General features: G+C 38.4%; 3 protein-coding genes across 3 annotated transcripts; 2 read left to right on the forward strand and 1 right to left on the reverse strand.

Moving 5' to 3' along the window:
• The first annotated feature begins 811 nt into the window (after positions 1–811).
• LOC133864284 (scarecrow-like protein 15) lies at positions 812–3,088 on the forward strand. The gene has a single exon (XM_062300564.1). The coding sequence runs from the start codon at positions 1,017–1,019 to the stop codon at positions 2,667–2,669; it is 1,653 nt and encodes a 550-aa protein (XP_062156548.1). The 5' UTR covers positions 812–1,016; the 3' UTR covers positions 2,670–3,088.
• A 3,789-nt stretch (positions 3,089–6,877) lies between these two features.
• On the forward strand, positions 6,878–12,258 carry LOC133865046 (HVA22-like protein k). The gene is made up of 8 exons (XM_062301515.1): positions 6,878–7,034; positions 7,969–8,027; positions 8,424–8,521; positions 9,803–9,854; positions 10,909–10,972; positions 11,135–11,230; positions 11,667–11,739; positions 11,854–12,258. The coding sequence occupies exons 1-8, from the start codon at positions 7,002–7,004 to the stop codon at positions 11,961–11,963; spliced, it is 585 nt and encodes a 194-aa protein (XP_062157499.1). The 5' UTR covers positions 6,878–7,001; the 3' UTR covers positions 11,964–12,258.
• A 924-nt stretch (positions 12,259–13,182) lies between these two features.
• On the reverse strand, positions 13,183–20,535 carry LOC133864325 (G-box-binding factor 1). The gene is made up of 12 exons (XM_062300619.1): positions 20,182–20,535; positions 16,846–16,985; positions 16,709–16,756; positions 16,488–16,577; positions 16,307–16,396; positions 15,997–16,160; positions 15,767–15,824; positions 15,556–15,604; positions 15,251–15,471; positions 14,491–14,568; positions 13,957–14,082; positions 13,183–13,605 (listed from the first exon to the last, which is right to left on the reverse strand). The coding sequence occupies exons 2-12, from the start codon at positions 16,903–16,905 to the stop codon at positions 13,504–13,506; spliced, it is 1,086 nt and encodes a 361-aa protein (XP_062156603.1). The 5' UTR covers positions 16,906–16,985; positions 20,182–20,535; the 3' UTR covers positions 13,183–13,503.
• Positions 20,536–21,046: the final 511 nt, after the last annotated feature.

Raw genomic sequence — 21,046 nt, forward strand, 5'->3', positions numbered from 1 at the left:
GAAATTGAAGGGGATGTAGTACTCTCAGCCACGTGGTACCTTCGGATTGGAATAATGACTTGGGACACGTGATGCATCTAGTTGGAAAACATAATACCGGTATAGACTACGCCGCACGAATAGCTAACGTCTGCAATACAGATTGCTCATCGTCGTGACATGGGTGATCTCCTTGCAACTAGGGACGGAGGGAGGGAGGGGGGGGGGGGTGGCAGGGGCCATGGCCCCCCCCCCCCAAAAAATTTACTAAAAAAAAAAAAAAAATTAAAGGTGAAAAAAAAAATAATTAAAAAAATTAAGAAATACAAGGTAAAAATAAAATTTAGCTTACTTATCCCTATCAATTTTTTTTTTTTTTTTTTTTTTTTTTCGGTTATTGGCCCCTGCCCATAAGAACTTTTGGCTTCATCCCTGCTTGCAACGATGTGTTCATCGGGCAGGCGACTGTCACGCATCGGCAACTCTTTCGAAGGAAAGCTGACCGGCCATCGGGCACGCCCGGTGTCTTAAGGGCAGATAGACTTTTCCAGGCCCAAAATTAACGAACGTTGGTGGTATGAGTCATGAGTCATGACCACTACCAAAAGGGTATCTGGCCATGAAGAATTAGGCAGACGCTGAACTCTGGATGGTACTTGCACTGTTTGCAAAAAGCAAATCTACATGGGGAGCAACTCTGAAATTGCATGGGCAGGTCTTGAGCTGCTGAGCTAATAAAGCAAGAATCGCAAAAAGCAAAGAGAAAAGCATGATCAGTGGCTTGAATTAGAAGCTTCAAAGAGATAAAGAGAGTACTCCATGCATGCATCCGTGTCTCTCATGGATGATATTCCCCATACAATATACATCCACCCCATGCACACACGCCAAGATAAAAGCGAGCAATCATAACCATCAAAAGCCTCTCTCTCGTTTCTCACTTCCTAAAGGCACAAATCTAGCTAGTAAGCAAGAACTCAAGAAGCAGAGAGACACAGCTCTGCGAGCTCCGTTTTTCACTTTCTATTCCCTTAGCGATGAGAGTTCCAGTCAATCCTCCACAAACCAACCAATCTCAGAACCCCAAACCGGTTCCTTGCAACAACACCGGCCGAAATATCGGCTTACACAGCCCTAATACCAACACTCCAAACCTGTGCTACGAACCCACCTCGGTTCTTGACCTACGTCGGAGCCCTAGCCCTGCCACCGAAAGACCGGCCTCGGCTGCCGAAATTTCAGCTCATCCAGTGGTGTTGCCACGGCCAGAGGACCCGCTTGACTTGGACGAGCATGCGCTGCATAATCTGGACTGGGATTCGATCATCAAGGAGCTGGGATTGCACGACGATCCTGGCCCTGCTTTGAAGAGTGTTCTCCAATTCAATCCCTGCGAGCCCCAGGTTCCTCATCACCTTCCGGAGCTCCCACACTCCCAGCAGTTCGATCCCTCCCAGTTTGCTCACTCTGATTTCAATCTCTCTGAGATTTATTCCACTCAGAACCTGGCTCATCACAATCTGAGTTCCTTTGACTTGGCGCACGACTTTCATCATATCGGTCTCAACGGTTTCGAAGTTGTGGAGGACCTTATTCGCTCTGCGGACTGCTTGGACTCGAACCAGTTGCAGCTCGCACAGGCTATATTGGAACGGCTCAACCCACGGCTCCGATCCCCGGTCGGAAAGCCGCTCCAACGAGCCGCGTTTTACTTCAAAGAAGCTTTGCAAACCCTCCTGACCACCGCAGGCTCGAACCGGCCGGCTCGGCTCTCTTCCTGGTCCGAAATCGTCCAGAGCATCAGAACCTACAAGGCCTTCTCTGGAATCTCCCCCATCCCTCTGTTCTCTCACTTCACCACCAACCAAGCCCTCCTCGAAGCTCTCCACTGCTCTACCTTCGTCCACGTTGTCGACTTCGACATCGGACTCGGCGGCCAATACGCTTCCTTCATGAGAGAACTCGCCGAAAGATCATCATCATCCGACACTTGCAAACCCAACGGCAACGCACCGGTTCTCCGAGTCACCGCCGTCGTGCCAGAAGAGTACGCCGTCGAAAGCAGGCTGATCAAAGAAAAACTCTCGCAGTTCGCTCAAGAGCTAAAGATCAGACTCCAGGTCGACTTCGTTCCCTTTCGCACCTTCGAAGCACTATCTTTCAAAGCTGTCAAATTCATCGACGGCGAGAAGACCGCGATGCTTCTATCTCCGACCATCTTTCGCCGTCTCAGCTCGAACAACCGCATCGCCGCTTTCGTCAGCGATCTCCGCCGAGTCTCGCCAAGTGTCGTTGTTTTCGTGGATAACGAAGGGTGTACGGAAGGCACCGGAACGGCATCTTTCCGTCGGAGTTTCGTGGACAGCCTGGAGTTCTACTCCTTGATGCTCGAGTCCCTAGACGCGGCCGCCCCCGGCGGCGACTGGGTCAGGAAGATCGAGACCGTTTTGCTGCGGCCAAGAATTTCGGCGGCTGTTGAGGCCACGTGGAGGCGGGCCCCACCGTGGAGAGAGGTTTTCTGTGGGGCAGGCATGAGGCCCGTGCAGTTGAGCCCGTTCGCAGACTTTCAAGCCGAGTGTTTGTTGGGAAAGGTACAGGTCAGGGGTTTCCACGTGGCGAAAAGTCAGGCTGAGTTGATGCTTTGCTGGCACGAGAGGCCCATGGTTTCTACGTCAGCTTGGAGGTGTTAGGCACTAGTAATTCTAAACGTCCTACTTATATTTTTGTTGTCTCTCTAAAAATTTATGTGACTTTTAAAATTATTATTTAATCAAAATACAATAGTCATTTATCAAGACTATCATAAATCAAAAAGTCACATCATTTTTAGAAAGATAAAAAAAAAAAAAAAAAAAAAAAGTATGACGTTTAGAACTACCTGTTAGGCAGCAACTGATGGGGGTTAAATTCATAATTAGGGGGAAATATGGTAATTTGTGTTTATTTAGTGTTTTGTAAGGGAAGAGCCAGGTTAAGTGTGGCTCTGTTTCTTAATACTCCTTTATTGTTGTTACACATAAGTCTTTTGCTTGTTGCCAAACCAACATGTTTGGAAATTTATGGGGTATCTATTTGGGGATTATATTTGAAATTGAGTAACGTTACTTTACATTCATGTATGAAAAATGCACGTTTCCCAAAATAATTAATTACATAAGATTGTCAAATTAAACATCATTTGAAAATTAAATTTAGAAGAGAATATTTGAAAAGTGTAGTATTTCTCTTTATTTATTACACTCATTTCATATTGGTTGAAGTGACGTGTTTTAATAAAAAGTCACTTAAAATATATTACATTAGCCAACGTAAAATAAATATAATAATTCAATGTGAAAAGTACCACTATTTATAGAAAATTATAGGATTTTTATTCTTATTTTTATTTTATTTTTTAGCCAAAATGCCGTTGTTTAACACATTCTTTTGTTGGTTAGGCACAAAAGGCAACATATGTTCTGAAACCTTCGTGCTCTTTTATGTTTGAATGAATGGATTATTCGAGGAGTTTCCACTAAATTGAAGAGAGAACTAGGTTGTATATGCCGATGTATGAATAATGATATACATCACCCTAAAGCTTATATGACTTGGCTCTTCATATTATTTTGTGCATGGTAATTGATTTTTCGGTTGGCAAGACAACACTACATAAACTTTGGATTGATGGGAGGGGGATAATGGGTTGATATATAGCATTGCTTGTCTATGTACTCTTAGCTGCATTTGAAGTTTATTGGTATAGTTTTCGGTTTGATGACATGTTATCTCTGAAGGCACTTTCTTTGTAACCTACAAGACAAAAAGATTAAACAACAGAACTTGTTGGGTGTGTCGATGAAGTTTCACTCTGATGTCTAAGTCAGATTCTTGTGGATAAAAATACGAGAAATGCGAGAGCATAGAAAAATCATAGAGATTTGATACCTGTGATAGGAGTCTATTTAATCGTGTAGGATTTGAGCTCATCCAGCAAGAGGTCTTGCTCGGTCAAGATTACTCTTTATTTGAATTCAAATAAATCTCTTATCTCATATCGTGCAGGATAAGAGATAATAACGGAGGATTCGAGATTAAGACTTTGCAGTACATTTCCAGGGATTATGGGACAGAGATTCCCCATAACTTCCTCCTATAATACTGGGATAAGGATCCCATGTATCTTTCATCCCAATTACCTTGTGGTAGTTCTGGAAAATTTGATTATGAAACCATCTGAATATGGGCATTCTGTATGATTATTTTCGTGGTCCTAGGACAGTGATGTCCTGAGACTTATTGACCATATTCCTCCTTGGTCCTGGTGGGCTAGGGATCTTCGCATTCAGAAGCCCTTGGTTGATTATTATTCGTGAAATTCTCTGCATGAGTATTTGAAATGTCCTCTATCCGAGGTCTCTAAAGGCTAAATCGAAGGCACTTACAATCGATGGAATCTTGATAGGCTGTTGACGAAGTATGACTCCTTTTTGGGCTTGATGGACCAGATTGGCCCATAGGCCCACTCGTGGGCTTGTATGAACTGTTAGTGTGACAATTTTCCCAACAAAGTTCAAAGTTTAAGGTTTCATTTGTTAATGCCTTTTAAATTGTGCTTTTTGTTTTTTGTTTGAAAAAGTGTTATGATATAACATAAAAATGAATGTAGTTCTTAGTGTTTTTGTATTTCGAGTTGTTTGTTAATATTTTTTATTTAAAAAGATAAAATAAAAAGAATAAGAAAAAAGTGTTATCAAATCATTTTTTTTTACTTGACTGTTAATAAAGTTAAACTGTAAGAGTAAGCAGAGTTTGATATAACGGTTGAAATTACGTGTCTGTTAATATTCAATAATTAGATTTTAATTATCGTTAAATTAAAAGTTATTGGTTGTCAATTGCGATTACATGTATGATAGTAAACATGCATTGAAAATTGCTAAATTGACACTATAAAGAGTCCACTGCATACCAATTTAAGATACAAAAAATATAATCTTCTGTCTCTTTCAAAACCTCTTGTAGTTTTAAAAGTCAAGTATCTCTCTCTTGCTATAAAAGAAACTCTGAGGGTTTTTTAGTTTGATTTTATTTTGTACAAAACACAACCAAACTATATAAATATTTCTGGGCTCCATTGTGGGCATACCAATTTATCAGAATTGACTTGATAAAAGTGACTTAATAACCTACTTTACAGCATTTAATTTCTTGTTTTATCTTTTTGTTATTACAACTTTAACCACAAACAAATTTCTATAGTTCACTCCCATATACCAATGAGCCAACATATTTTACAAAATTTACAAACATACAGTCCCCTTTTTCCTTTGTGCCCCAAGAGAGAAGATCGGTGCTAAGGAAAACAGAGTAAATAATAGTAGAGCGGCCAATCTCGTGATAAACTGAAAAGGACAAGTAATACACTCAATGTAAAATTGTTATGCAATACATCCGCTATTGTGTACAAAGATTTGCCCTTCATCCTTTCTATAGTTTTTATTATTTTATGAAAAATTACACTTATCCCCTTAATTTATCATTTTATTTGCAATATCCCCCCATAATATTTCAATTTGTAAGACGTACCTTACCAATCTATCATGCATGTTGCAACTTGCAAAGTTTTATGATTTTTTGTTAAATTATAACGAATGGAGGGTACAATGAACATTTTACGTAATAATAAAAATACATAGCATAAGAAAACAAAATTCCAAAAAAAAAAAAAAAGCTCCCAGGGTTGGCTGTGGGTCACCTCCGAGCAAAATAGAAAAATTAAAGTTGGGTATAGTTGTATTTTATAAATTTTATGTTGGGTGAGAAAATCAAACCCTAAGTGATCTCAGTTAGGAAGGTTTGGACTTTGGAATTCAATGATCATTTTAACAATTATTAATTGTATTATTAAGAAGCTGGAAAAATGCTTGAAGTATTATAGATTTTATTGTGTTATTTTTACAATTTGACATGACATTTATTACGTCAGACATGTTAGCCATATCAACCTCACAACCCCATCTCTTTCACGTCAATTGTGCTATCCAATGGCTTCTAGGACTGGTCGGTCTAGTCGATTATTGGGGTTACCGAACCACCCTCGATGGCTCATTGGGGGAGGGGGGTTGTGCCGACCACCCCCGTGGGCCGTGGCTTATGGGCGACCACCCCAATGGCTTGCGAGGGTGGTTGCGATCACCCTAATTGTTTCAAGAGCGGTCTCAGAACACTCGAAGATTTGGCGGGGTGATTAACCACCCCCTCACCCTTAAAATGGGTGGTTGGACCATCCGAAACCTTATTTACTTTGCTTTTTATATTTTATATTTTTTTTGCATTTTTTAAGGCTTATGTGACAGCCCTAAGGACCGTTTAGCACCCTGTAAATTGCTACGTTAATTCAGTGGTTGACATAGTATGTACTATATCGATCATTATGTCAGTTAGTAGTAGAATGTAATAAAATCTATAAAAATAATAATATATGCATGACTCTACATAGATTATTATAGACCTACCAACACTTAAAAAAAAAAAAAAAAAAAGAGGTGCGATGGGATTCATGATTGGATAAGTTTCTTTTTTTAATCAAGCAAGCCCAATGCTCCATTTCTTTCTTTGGCAAATGGCAACTACAATCACAAGTTTACAACCACTGTCACGTCTTAGACGGGCTAGACGGGCTGCACATTTAGGAAACACTTATAATTTTTAGTCAAATTTCCTACTATTCTTTGCAAAAAAATCATCCCTTCAGTGGGCCAACAATTAATAGACCGAAAGAGCACTCAAAGACTATAAGAAAGCCTGAAACAGGAGAGGATCCAAATGTTTGCCTTCTTGGGCTTAAGAACCTGATCCCTGACTCATGCTTGTTTCTTTCCAAAGGGCACCTTACGACACCGTTTCGTCCCGAGATCCTCATGATCTTTTATCAAACAGAAAATCCACAAACTCTATGACAATTAATAATTATAGTTAAACATTGGTATTGAAAATTTAAAGTTTGGTTAGTCGGATTCGAAGCGCGTAGTATCGCAGAAATGGCGCTTCTCGGATCCAACGTAACAAGCGAGGTGAGGATTTATCTCGGTCCGTCTCTTTCGATGCATGTTCTTTTCACTCTTTTCAGCTAGGGTTTTGTAATGCAATATATATATTTTTGAAAATTCTGAGTCGAATAATGCGATTGTGGAGCTGTAATTCTTTGGTTATGCAAATATTCATAGGATAATAATTATAGAATTATTCATCGGATAAATTCCTAGCAAAATTCTCATTATTGCAGTGGCAAACTGGAATTTTGTTCTTGAAGGTGATAAAAGAATATTTTGAGCTATGTCTGAAAATTCGTTTACAGAATAGATTGTGAAATATAAATGTTATTAGATTTAATCACACAATAGCTATGAGATGAGGAGGTGGATTTGGTGCTGTTAAAGATGACAACGGAGTTGCAAATAAATGAGGCTTGTAACTTTGTGGTTTGCAAGGATAGAGTAGAAGAAATGTTGAGTGTCTGAAGTTGTTCTATTTTAGAGTTCAAGAATGTATCTTGAAGTTTTCAACCATTTGGGATTGCTCATTGCACAGGATAGTTCTATGAGTTTGGCTTGTCTGGGAAAAAGTCACTAGAGATCTCGTGTAAAAATAAACGGTCAAGATTGCAAGATTAGTAGAGAGCTCCAATTATTTTTTCACCGTAGGCAATCTTGACCGATTATTTTTGCACAGGAGGATCTCCGGTGTTTTTTTCACTGGAGGCAAGCCAAACTCCTTTATGAGATATTTCTACATTTTATTAAGTTTTGTGAGAGCTTTGCTTTTTATATCTTGTTCCTCCATTTATCTTTGTTTGTACTTGTTCTTAGTAAATTATTAATTCTTAATTGAATTAATTACTTAATTAGTATTTTTATTTTGCTTTTTATTGTAGCGTACAATATTAGAACTCGTTTGCTTCTCCCAATAGTACATGCTTAAATTGATGTTAGACTATATTTGATGCAGGTTGGGCTGCGGTTGCTTCTTTGTCCTCTTGGTTCTAACATTGTAATTCGAACAGCATGGTAAGCTTTGGATAAATTTTGTTATGACCATTTGTTAGTGTCTTTTTTATCCCAAGGGTAGCTCAATCGGTTGGGACCACGTCTCATGAAACGGAAGTCACTAGTTAGAATCTCTCATTCCCCTCCCATTGGGGTAAAAAAACTTATAAAAAAAAAAAAAAAAAATCTTTCCTGCAAATCCTTTCTCGATTTTTTTTTTTAAACGTATACACTATTGGAATCCAGTAACAGTTGATGATTATTGCGGAGGTCATTTTTTACTTCAAATATGTACTTAGCATGCAGGATTTCAGTCTTTCAACGGCCATCTTCTGATATGTGCTTCTTTCACTGCAAACTAGAAGCAAATTACTTGTTTTTGGTGTTAACATAACATTTAACTTTCTGCTTGTGCAGCTGTTCTATTGGGATTGCTTTACCTGTGTACTCCACATTCAAGGCAATTGAGAGGAAAGATCAAAATGAGCAACAAAGGATGCTTTTGTATTGGGCAGGTCATAATTTTTTGGTTTTGCTTTGTAGTTCGGCTTCGGTCGGCTTGGGTTTTGGGGTGTCTCTTGTGGTTTCAGTTGGCTTCAATAGGCTTGGTCTTTGGGTGTCTCTGGGTTTTGTTGTAGTGGGTGTTTTTTTTGGGGCGTTTAGGGTTTTGTGGGTGTTGTTAGGGTGTTCTGCTGTTTTTGGGCTTGTTCTTGGGCTTTGGGTTTGTAAGTGCTCCTTGTATACTGCCTGTGTACTGGGACGTTTTTCGCTTTTTTAATAAAATTGCTTACTTATCAAAAAAAAAAAAAAAAAATTTTGTTTTCCTCTGGTTTTCTTCTTTTCCCAAAACTCTGATCACCTTTCATCTGTATATGTAAATTTTGAATATTATGCTTGTTTTGTGCTTTCTTGCTTAAAACTTGCTTCTTAGTTTTGTGTCCTCTAGTATCCTACTTTGTTGTCAAAAAGTAGGCCATCTTATTAATGTTTTGTGTGAACCTTAAATCCTAAGTATGTTTCAAGTTTATTTGCTGTCTCGGTAGGCCCAAAGGCATTCAGAGGTCCACAAAAGCCAGACAGGGTTACAGTTGGGTCAAATTTAATTTTTTATGATATGATGGTGGCCTCTTCTAATTCAAAACCATATAGAGGTATCGTTATTGGATTAGAATCCTATTCGGCTAAAGATAATGCTATAGACTTGAATAAGGATTCTTCTAAAGCTTTAGAGTTAAACAAAGACTCTTCTAGTTGTAGTGAGAACCAATTGACACCCTCTTTTACCTTTTTCTGTTTTGTAAGGCAGGAGAAGGAAGGGGTAGAATCAATTTCGTAAATGTCTAGCATAAATATGAATCATGAAAATCTACATTTATCCTTGAAAGGGTTGAATGCACAAAAGAAAGCTTTTAGTAGCCAGCTCCATTCCATGTATCTTGAGCTGTAGAATGCATATGGAGGTTTATCATCAAGGTTTTTGTTGAGAGGGATAGAAATTGAAGAGTATACCACGGAGCCATTTGGCATAACTAGTTTTTGCGGTCTACTCTTGAACTAATGGCGATTAAGGGGAGACACAACAATAGCCTTCCCTTATCAATAACATTTATTATTCTAATGATTAAGTCAGTACTGTTGGGTGACTTAACTATATGTTTTATCTTTGCTGATATGGGACAAGTTTAAGTTACCTGGATGATAGTATCTTAATGCTTGCTGAATTTCTTGAAGTGCATGACCTTTAGCCTCTAGCATGCTACTAATCTGATACTATTCACGTCTTTGAATGAGTGCAGTTTATGGATCTTTCAGCATTGTGGAAGTCTTTTCTGACAAGCTTATTTCTTGGTATAATTTTGAACCCCACTTAGCTAATTGTAAACAATTTCATTTGGTTATATGAGACAAGTTCTCTTCATAAGGTTATATTGGACATGTTGTGCCGTTGTGAGACCCCATATGAAAGGTCTAAGTGTTGCTTGGTAGAGTTGATGTGGTAACTATTTGATGATATTTTGTTTACATTTCTCCCAGGTGTAACTAGCTTTTCTTAGTGTCTTATGCAGATTCAAGCAAGTTCTTTCTTTCTCTTTTGATTTTGTTGATTTGATTGGTTTTATGATTGAAATTAGTTGCCAAATCAAAAAGTTTTGGATGAATTTAAATATTTGAGTTTTGCATCAATAAGCTTTGGCTCAAATAGCACTCCCTCCTGCCATAAGAATGGGGTGGAGGGTGGGTTGTTGGTTCAAGACCCACTGGGTGTGTGCAACTTGCCAATAAAAAGAAAAATGACTCTTCAAAACATACTAGTCAAGGAGGGCTATTACTTGGGAGAAAATTTTATCTTCAGAATGGTCTGTGCTTTGCTCATGTGTTTGTACTGTTATGCAAGCTGTTTGCATTACAAAATCTGTATAGCCAATAGTGAGAGCTCAAACATAAGTAAGAACACAGTTTCCTTCATTTATACCTCTTCACTTGCATTCTTTATATTCTTAGCCTCTTGTCATTTACTTGTTAATGTTTTTGATCAGAAAGCAGATGCCCTCTACAAAAAGATAGGAAAGCAGATGGTCCTAACCAATCAATTTTTTCTGACAAGGCTCTGCTTGGTGAAGTGAAAATTTATTTGTGGGAAAAAGTCATGACACAAAATATGGTTTTAAACACTATTAGTTATAGTTATTCATGTGATTCATTTGCACCAGACAGAAGTGATAATAACACCAACTTGATAAATTTCATAAAATTGTGCCCAATAGCTCCAATTCAAATGGCGCTTCCTCCCCTTGTAAAAAAAAGGTGAATGGTGAGGTTGCACACTCGAAACCCATTGGGTGCATTTCCAATAAAAATAAAAATAAAAACAAATTTCCTTATATTTTTTCATTATGTGCAGGTGTCCTTTGTACTACCACCTGAAATTTGCGTTTCTTGTTTGGCTTCAACTTCCATCTGCTGATGTGAGTTTGAGCTTATGGTTCTTTTTGAGTATATGGCAAGTCCTGGGGGGAAAACGTTGTATTTTGCTTTTGACAACTATTTTTGTACCTCTAGATTGCCACGTATATTAAATTTAGACATGGTGTGAACTCAGTTTGCATTGACTGTTTGCTTTCCTCCAGGGGGCCAAGCAATTGTACATGAACCACCTACGTCCGTTCTTCTTGAGACATCAAGCTAGAATTGATCAAATTATGGGTTTTGCATATGGTGAATTGGTATGTTCTTTAACTGCCGGTATGTTTTGTACAGCATAACCATGTGTGAATGTGTCAATTTGGGGTATTTGTGTCCATTTTTTGAAATTATAACATGGTGTAAAGATCAAATACTATGAATATGCTTCTTTACTTTCTTAGGAAAAAATATAGAATAAATTCAAATCCCCGCATCCCTGACACCCATAATCAGTCAGAACCAAAGACCTGTGTCTTTGAAAGGTTAAGAAGACCAGTAGGCTGGTGGTGGTACTTGATTATGCTGACACCTAATATTTTGGGATAACTGAGGTGCTCTAACTCATTCCTTATTTCTCTTGGTTAACTGGGCGTTAAAAGTAGGTGGTTTTAGGTTTAACTTGAGAAAACGACGCTCATGCCTTCGTTTACATGAAATGCAGATTTAAATGGGTTTCACGGTTCTCTATATTTGCAGGTTAAACTCATAAGCGCACATCAAGCCGAAATTCAGTTCGTTAAGAATATGCTTATGAAGATTATGGGATCAGGTGAGGGCTATAGTGGTCTGCAATGCTTTTGGTCGTTTGTTGACTCCACCAATTATGTATTCAGGCTGAAAACTGTGCTCTTTTTTCTTCTTCTCTTTTTGGGTTCTGAACCAGCGGACCAATTTCTAAGGGCTGCTGTGAAAGGTGATCAACCACGACAGCACAGTGCAATTGAAGGCCCGACAAGAACATCCCCAGATACCGACTCAGATCATGATGGTTGATACCTTCCTGTAAATATGCATGATTTTCAATCCTTTTTATCATCATTCCCCTCCCCCCTCCATCCCCTCCCAAAGGAAAAGAAAACCAATAAAAGAGAGAGAAAAAAAGTGCTATGTTAGTGGGTGTGGTATTATTTTCATACGATCAAATATGGTAAGCCAAGCTTATAGCTGGCATCACATTTCTGTAGAATCTTTTCCAAGAAATAGCTGCCAAAACATAAGGCTTGTGTATAACCTTTGTTCGTACATGGAACCTTTATGGTAAATGCAATCTACTTGTGTCTCCCTGTAATATCACATTTTATTTTATTCCAAGTGATATAATGGTGAGAGCTCCCCTTCTCCCTTGAGAGACCCCCCCCCCCCCCCCCCCCCCCCCCCCTTTTTTTGTTTCTCTCTCTCTCTCTCTCTCTCTCTCTCTCTCCCCTTCCTTTTTTGGTTGTGTTTTTGTCCTTGAGCCTACTGCCCTTGGGCCACCTCTAGCCCCTCCTTTGCCCCCAGTCCCACCCTTGCCACCCCCTCCTCTTTACTCCCCCGTGCGTGCACGAGTACCAATCCTCTTGCACTCGAAATCTATACCGACTAAAGCCTTTAGCCACGCTTCCACACATCAAACTCTTCCCGTCCTACGCACCCACCCCACCCCTTTGCCCCTACCTCACCACCCTCATGCACCTTTTCTTGGCGGAGCGATGGGCCAGTGATTCTCATCCCTCCATACTCCATAGCTAGTGCCCCCCTCTTCGAGTTAATGGAGGTTGCTTGCATTGATGTCCCTCAGTGCTTTGAACGTCTGGGCATCATCATCACCATCACCAGACATCATCATGGACGCCCCCTCTAGTGTTTTATGCCAAACAAGTACTGAGTTCTTCTCCCTTTGTTGTTGCGCTCAAGCCCCTCTTGCTTACCGTCCCGAATCCCACTCCATCTAGCCTAACCGAAGGATTCATCCTCTTGACACCGGTTGCAAATACACCTGTCAATGGCCCTTATCTTAGTTGGAGTGCCAAGATTCTTCAAACTGGGTTATGACCCATTTTTAATTTTCTCTCATCATTAGGGATCTCTATTCAGTACTTGGAAATTTTCGCTAAAACAAAAATACATGATTTTATTTATTTATTTTATATTATTTTTCACTTTTTTTGTCTTTCACAGTAGAGCTGCCATACGTATGTGCGATATTGATAACTATACGTATACATATATGGTATAGAGAGTGACAGGTGCTGATGAGCAACTAAGTGGGAAGTCCCTACAATATCCATTGCAATTGCACTCCATATATCTAAACAGTTGCCTAAGTATTCTCCTATACAATCTTTTTCCCGGTCGACCAAATACAATATAGATGATTCATCAATGTTCCAACTCGGTTAAGGCTTATAAAAGTTAACAGTTTGAAAGGGTTAAGGCTATAGATTAGTAAGGAAAATAAATGGGTGCTCAATTAGAGCCCAATGCCATTACTTCCTAGAGTTGAATTAACTTTTGTTCTGACTGCAAAGTTATCTGTCGTTGGAGGATTTCAATGTTAACTGTTGCCATCGCCACTATGTGACTGAAGAACTGGCGTGGGGATGTCATGTTCGAGCTTAGCAACTGCATCTGGTCCACAGAGTCGAGTCAACTCTTCCTGTTAAAGCAGCAAAAAATGGGCAAAACTTTCTCATCATATTGATGAAAACTTGTATGAAAGAATTGATTGGAATGAATTTGAAAGATCCCGATCCCCTGAAATTCCTTGTCCGAGGTGCTCGGGAAGGTAGGCGCACACCCCTCTCTCATTTCCTGCCCAAATTCCAGAGAATTTGGGCAGGGTATTCCAGGGGATTTAAATCCTCAATTGACAACCAGCTATAAATTTTTTTTTCTTGTTCTTTAAATTACGAAAAATTAAGTAAACAGTTACCAGGAACGCAATGAAAAATAGAAGCAAAAGAAAACGTGGAAGTTTATAGTAAAAAGAAAGGGTATAAAATTAAACCTTTATAGAACTATTTTCGGATGTAAGTTTTACACATTCCTCTGAAAGCCTCTGTAGCTCTTCTCTAAGGGTGCGATTGTCATTGCTCAAATTTTCCACCCTTCCTTGTAGTTCTTCACACTCAGCCTGGTTGGGACAAGAAATGTAAGACTGATTTAAAAATATGTGCAAAATTAAACAAGCGCTTCAGCATTCTGACAAAATTGGATAATAAATGCTCTCCTCCCCAACATCAAGCACATGTGAAAACTTCCCAGCAATCAATGAAACGTCCAAGCTATTTGTCACCTAGATAGAATTAAAATAACATCAAGGGTCCCTCAGTTTCATACCATTCATCAACTCCAAAAAGAGATGGCAAAAACATGCAGTTGCTTTGTCACAACTTAACATGGTTGGTCAAATTATAGAAGGCTCGAATCAGGGATTGGAGAACATGACCAAGCGAGTGGGGCATAAGGATTCATGTTCTAATATTGGTAAAGAAACAGGCAAACATTTTCTTCCAACAAGTGACACAAAGTACATTTCTACCTGTTTGCGTAATCTTGACCTCCTAGCTGACTCCCTATTAGATTGCTTCCTCTTCTGTCTTTTCAGCTCGCGTTCATCCTGTCAAAATCAATAGCTAGAATTCAATAAAAGGAATTTGTAGAAAGCCTAATTGGTACAATAAAAAAGGTAAATAGTGAATAATTTCCCAAAAACAAGGTACGGAACTAGCACATATTCAAGTCATTCACAATGACTTTAAAACTTACAGCCTTCCCATGAGAAGCGTGTAAAGTGATAAATCAAAGCCAACACTGACGTATGAGCACATAAAAAAGGATACTCTGGGATGTCACAACTGTGCATGTATTAAAATATTAATTTAAATAATTAAATTCACCATTTCCTATTAGCATAAGTTTTAAGGATAAGTGATGATTTAACATAGTATTAGAACAAAGGTCTTGAGTTCAAATATTATTTTTCTCGGTCATTTAACTCCCATTTCAATTAAAACAGTCCACATGTTGTTTGATCACACACGTGAGGGGGACTACTAAAATATTAACTTAAATGATTAAATTCATAATTTCTTATCAAATTAAGTTTTTAGAATAAATAGTGATTTAACAGCGCGTGCAGTGCATAAGTGTTTGTGAGAAACAAAACAAAAGCAACACTTTGATGAGAACTTTCATTGTTAGATAATTTGCGTACAAATACATTAGAATTGCAATGGGAAATAGGCAAAAACTTCGCGCCGGGGGGGGGGGGGGGGGGGGTGGGGGTGTAAGGCTCATACCTGCTGTACCCACTGCTCAGGCATTGCGCCTTCACCTCCAATCACAAGTGCTGATGAGGCACCAGATGGATTTTGTCTCACTTTTGCAGCTCCAGAACCACCAGCAGACGCATTCCATAAGTTCATTCCAATATTCAAATTAGTTGCAGGCATAGACGCAGGCTTCCCAGGCACTGAAGCTTGAGCGATGGCCCCAGCAGTGTTACTCTGTGCATTGGCTCCTGAGGAAGTTATAGTGAGTGCAAAATTATCACAACCAATGTAATATAAGCAGGAACCGTTTAGGTTTAAGACGAAAAATATACCCTCTGCAAGCATCTGATGAAAACTTCCCTTCTTACTTCCAGCAAAATCCTACAGAAGGGCATGTTCTCATAAGAAAAAAAATACATCATATCAACAGGCCAATGAAACTCCCAACACTATAAATATTTCAATAATTAGGACATAGGCATACATAAACTAGCCAACAAGGTTAAGCGAGAAAGCAGGCCTATTGATATTGATATAATGTACCTGTTGGTCATTATTCTCATCACTTGCATCTGATGTACCCTCGGTACCACTTTCATCACTTTAAACCAAAGGGGAAGAGAAAAGAGGGGGGAAGCAAATTTCTGATTAGAATGCAGTAGTGATTAAAAAATAAAAAATAAAAAAAATCTTGATTTAAACCCAATGCTAAGTAGAAACTGATGAAAAAAAAAGTCAAAAGAAGATCCAAAGCTACACTAAGGTTGTTGTACCTTTGTGAAGCGCCATCATTTCCTGAACCTGAAGCTGCTTTCGCACTCTCTCCAGCCTTGCCTAAACTAACAGAAGTTCCCTTGGATTTTTTAGCAGACACTCGATCCTTTCCATCAGGGACTTTCCCTTCCAATTCTGCATTGATCGGTATTGGGTTTGGGGTCTGCAGAAGATATAGTAAACAAACTTAGATGACCAATTTATAAACTTCTTAGTATTTAATAGCAGTAGGGGTGTGTGTCTGTCACACATGTGGAAAAAAAAAAAGTAAATGGAAACATTGTAAAGAATGAAAGTGGCTAGGATTACCATGGTCATATTAGGATGAGCATAAACTCCCCCTGAAGGATATAAAGCTGGGTATGGAACTGGCGTCCCATACGGTGGGATCAACGGATGCTGAAAAATAGCCAAAAGGAAAGAAAATAAGAACCTTCTATCTTGTAGAGAATGTATGCCTCTACATGATCCAAAAAAGGGATATATTCACCTGGCTTCCCCATAGATAGGGGTGGGGAGTTGGAGAAGCAACAGTTGGGGCAAAAAAAGGTGGCGGCGTAGCTCCAGGACCATAATAAGCCTAAACAGGAAGCTCATCTATAAGCTGCTAACACAAATTTTCCATATATTCAAACTAATCTAAATAGATAATGAAAAAATTCATAAAAGCAAAAAGCAATTAAAAAAGCTAAATGTATTTTCATCATAAACCTGCATGGAGCTCGACCAATCCGGATAAGAATGTGTTGTTGGTATTTCCTGTAAATACAAATGAGAATGCTTTACAACCAAAAAAAGAAATGGAAAAAGAAAAAAGAAAAAGAGGGTTAGGAGGAAGACGGGGATACCTGAGTTGAAGAAGTTGGTTTGGAAGGCTTAGGAGGTGTGCTCTCTTCCCCTGTCCCCATTGAGTTGTTTCAGGAATCCCTTTCAAGTTCAACAGTTTATGACTAGATCACTTCTATCCGCAGTAATATCTATGAAGCACCTGAAAACACCATATTGAATAACCATACATGTTAGAGGCAGCATACTAAGATTTGAACGATGAGAATTTACTTAGAGAAATACTAAAAACCACATTTTTTAATCTTACAAATATCTCACTTTGCTGACCTAACAGTGCTACTCAACCCTTTGATCAACCATTGTTAAAAAAGAAAAATATCCAAGGGCAAATTGGTACTACCACGTTACCAAAGTGAGATACTTGTGGGATAGAAAAATATCCATGGGCTGATTGGTACCGCCACGTCAAAGCATTACTCATTTATTTAGCGTTGACACAGTTTTCAATTATTTAATAACCAACTAAAATAATATTTGATACCTGTTTGCCTTTTTTTACTTCAAAACTAAGAGCTTGTTTGGTAACCAATCCAAACAATTTCAATTCCCATTTTACTTCTCCCAAAAAAATCAAATCAAAAACATTCCAACTTTTTTACACTTTTTACATCACATCAATAATTTTTTATTACTATTCAAATAAAAAAATTCACTACAAAACAAATTTTTTTCACTTTTCTATAAAACATTCTCAAATTCTATATCACATCAATCATTTATTACTACTATTCAAATAAAACATTTCATTTTTCACAACTTACCAAACAGCTTCTAAATCTGATATAAGTTCCTTCAAAACATGACTTTTAATATAACTCACACATCGAATGACATATTATTGCTTTGTTTGTTTCGAAGTAAAACATTTTCCTCGCAAAAATGGATTTAATTGAAAATATTTTTAGAGAAATATATATATATATATATATATTGTCGTTTGGTTGAGAACCAGAAATTAATTTTTTTTAGTGTTTGATTAAACCGAAAATCTTTATGTCAAAACTAAGAAGAACCAACAAAAAGTCAGTAGGCAGTAGCAGTTGTGGTGGTAATGATGGTGAGAGGATAATATGAGTGGATGGCGGAGGAGGAGATTGTGATGGTAGTGGTGCAAAAGAATTTGGGGTTGGGGGGAGAAGGAAGGTGGTGGTGACCGCACGTGAGGAGTGGGCAATAAGGAGGTGGCAGCGGAAAACATGTTACGCTTCAGCAAAGTGTAAGTCGTTTTCCACCTCTTTGGGTATAAGTTACCCTTGAAAAAAAAATATATCTTTTCCTAATCGTGTATGAAAATTTATATGAGGGGACATTTGATTCATGGAAGATAGCACTTATAAGAACCTCAGAACTTTATAATCGCTTACATTCAAATAATTGAAACAATGCTAACAAAGCCTTAAATGCCAGCTACTCCAGGTGGGCTAATTGATCCCCTTTCACCATTCAGCTGTACAAAGCCATATCCTCTTCTGAATCATAGACCGTCATCTGTATAATCTTCATCAGGACACATTGTTTATCACCATCAACATTCTATAGATGCCTATAACTTATATTTGTCTCTGATCATTGGTACAATCATTTAAGACCACACAGCATAGTGTACCATCAGGTGTTATAGCGTCAAATTATATCCGAGGACAAACGCATGCAAGATCTGATTATGTGCCTCTGTTAAATTCATGCTTTTATACCTTAAGGGGATGTGAATTGGAAGGATGGTATAAAGGCTTGCCATGCAAAGGCGTCATCCTCTAGATAACGCACCTTGCCATTACACCCTTGAAAGACAATACCATATATTCCTCGAACTCAATCCTTGGTAACACAGAATAAGGGCATCTGTCATAAGTTCGTTAAAGCACGGTTAGATGCACAAAGGACAAATATAATTTCCTCCATAAATACCCCAGCATGGTACTCATAACGCAAAGATCCTTTTGGCATATTTATGCAGACCAGGATTTTACCAAAAACTTGTGCCCTTGTTTTGACTTTCCCCCTAAGACCTCTGAGGAACCTCCATATTGTCATCTTTGGTAATCGTACAAGGGGCTTCTCTTTTCCCACTAACTTATTAAATCTTTATTTTTCAACACCTGTATCTCTAGACAGCTAGTTTTGTTTATCATTTGGTAATTAGTTATTAGGATTTTCTTGTTTCTTTTGTTCCTATTTGTTAAGTGGCTTCTATTGTATACTTCTTGTATACTTGGGAGTGCCTTACGCTTTTCTCATATTCTTGATAGGCATCCAAATAATGAAATAACACTCCTATCAACCCGTAAAGTTTTCTCATAATCTGATAGGCACCCAAAAATGTAATAACATTCCTATGGACCGTGGTATTGTTGTCCTCAGGTGCAGTTTGCATTACCATATGATGCTACTATACTCAGTAACAACACCACAAGGGAAAAATAACTATCTGACAAATTTGATTGAGCTTATGCCAGGATTGGAATAAACCAAAAACAGTTTATATAAGCAAAGAGATGTGAATTATATAAACAATAATTCCTTCTATAACTACATGCACTGGTAAGTGTTTACTTCAATAAACATCCAAGCTTCCAACCACTGATTCAGTTATCAATTTGAAGTATCCCATTGCACTAGTTGAACTAATCCAAAACGCAATTATACATTAAAAGTAAACACTTCTGCTTATAGGTTCCTCCAGAGAACAATGGGTGCTACTTACTGGCCATGAACCCTAGTAATCCCATCTTACATATATACTCCTTCCCACTCATAGACCAGCAACCATTAATACTTTATACTTAGATGGACAAAAAGCTAAAAAATAAGGCACATATCTTACCAGACTCTTCTCAAATATCCTTCTTACACCGAATATAGGCATTTGTACATAAATATTCTTCAGCATGCCACCGTGGTAGCAATCACCCAGAAAAGAAAATCCCAAAATTTACAAGAACAACCAAAGCACTGCAAAATATTTATCCATAGCTACACATCCTTCAATTCCCCGTTAACAAAAGAACCCATGTCCAAACTTCCGAAAATAATATCATAGACTAGCGCAAATCTTGTCCAGAAGAAATCATTCTATTTCAAATTGTTAGGAAGCTCGAAACTCAAATTTGATCGGATTAGAGAAAGAAATCTTTCAATTTCAAATTGGTAGAAAGCTCAAAATTCCGTAGAGCAAGTTGGAGACTTGAATTGAATCAGATTAGAGAAGCAAAAATTATCATCATTAGCAACAAGAAGAAATTCATAATAGAAACCACACCCTAAGAAATTTGAGATCCCAAGCTTAATTCCGAACCACACGTGAATTAGTGGAAACAAAGTAACATTGGACTAACCTGCTGTCCTGGCGTTTGGAGAGGATGAGGTGGAAGGCCAAGGCTGAGAATTTAAGGGTCGAGAACCTGAGAGGCAAATCCGTGCGGCCCAGAATCCACGCACGCACGGCCTGGAGAGACTCCTTTTGGTTTCGGTGTCTAACTGTCGTCTTGTCGCTCTACTACCTGTGAAGCAGTTGTCGTTGTTGTTGGGGCAGTGGATTGTATACGTGGTGGTGGTGGTTGTGTTGTTGTTGTTTGTGTGTGTATGAAAACGTACAGCGTGGGCTGGATCCGGTGTGGCGGTGTCCTATAGGAGGGGAGGGACAACCGGAAAGGGAGTGGGGGAATCGGTTAGGGTTTGGGAAGAGCGACACGTGAGATGGAAAGAGGCTTCCAGCTGTACATGTTTTTAGTGATTGTGACGAGGCAGCAACCCAAGATGACTCATCGTGACAACCAGTGGATAATCTTAAATAATAGTGGGGTTTTTAAAAAAACCAATGTCGGAAACTCGGAATTGAACCAACTGTCTCTGGGTTCTGCTCCTCTGCTGTATTTCTGCTCCGGTTTCGTTCCAGCTCTCCATGAGATCTTCGCCACGTGGAACCATCTATCTCTTCATCAAATAGATGGAACAGTAGCTGAATAAAATATATTTTCTTTTTATTTTTTTTAAAAAATGAATAAACAAACTTTTAATTGTACAACTTCAACAACTTTTTTGTCAAACTAATTATTTAATCTGTTTTTCTACATATGAATTCTATATATCTAACTGTTGATTTTTTTTAAAAAAAAAATATTGTTAGAGACTACTTAAAGTTATACATGAGTTATATATAAATTATAAACGTATCGTATTTCATTAAAAAAAAATGATTGT

Source organism: Alnus glutinosa, chromosome 3 (genome assembly GCF_958979055.1).
Source record: "Alnus glutinosa chromosome 3, dhAlnGlut1.1, whole genome shotgun sequence".
In the NCBI taxonomy this organism is placed as follows: Eukaryota; Viridiplantae; Streptophyta; class Magnoliopsida; order Fagales; family Betulaceae; genus Alnus; species Alnus glutinosa.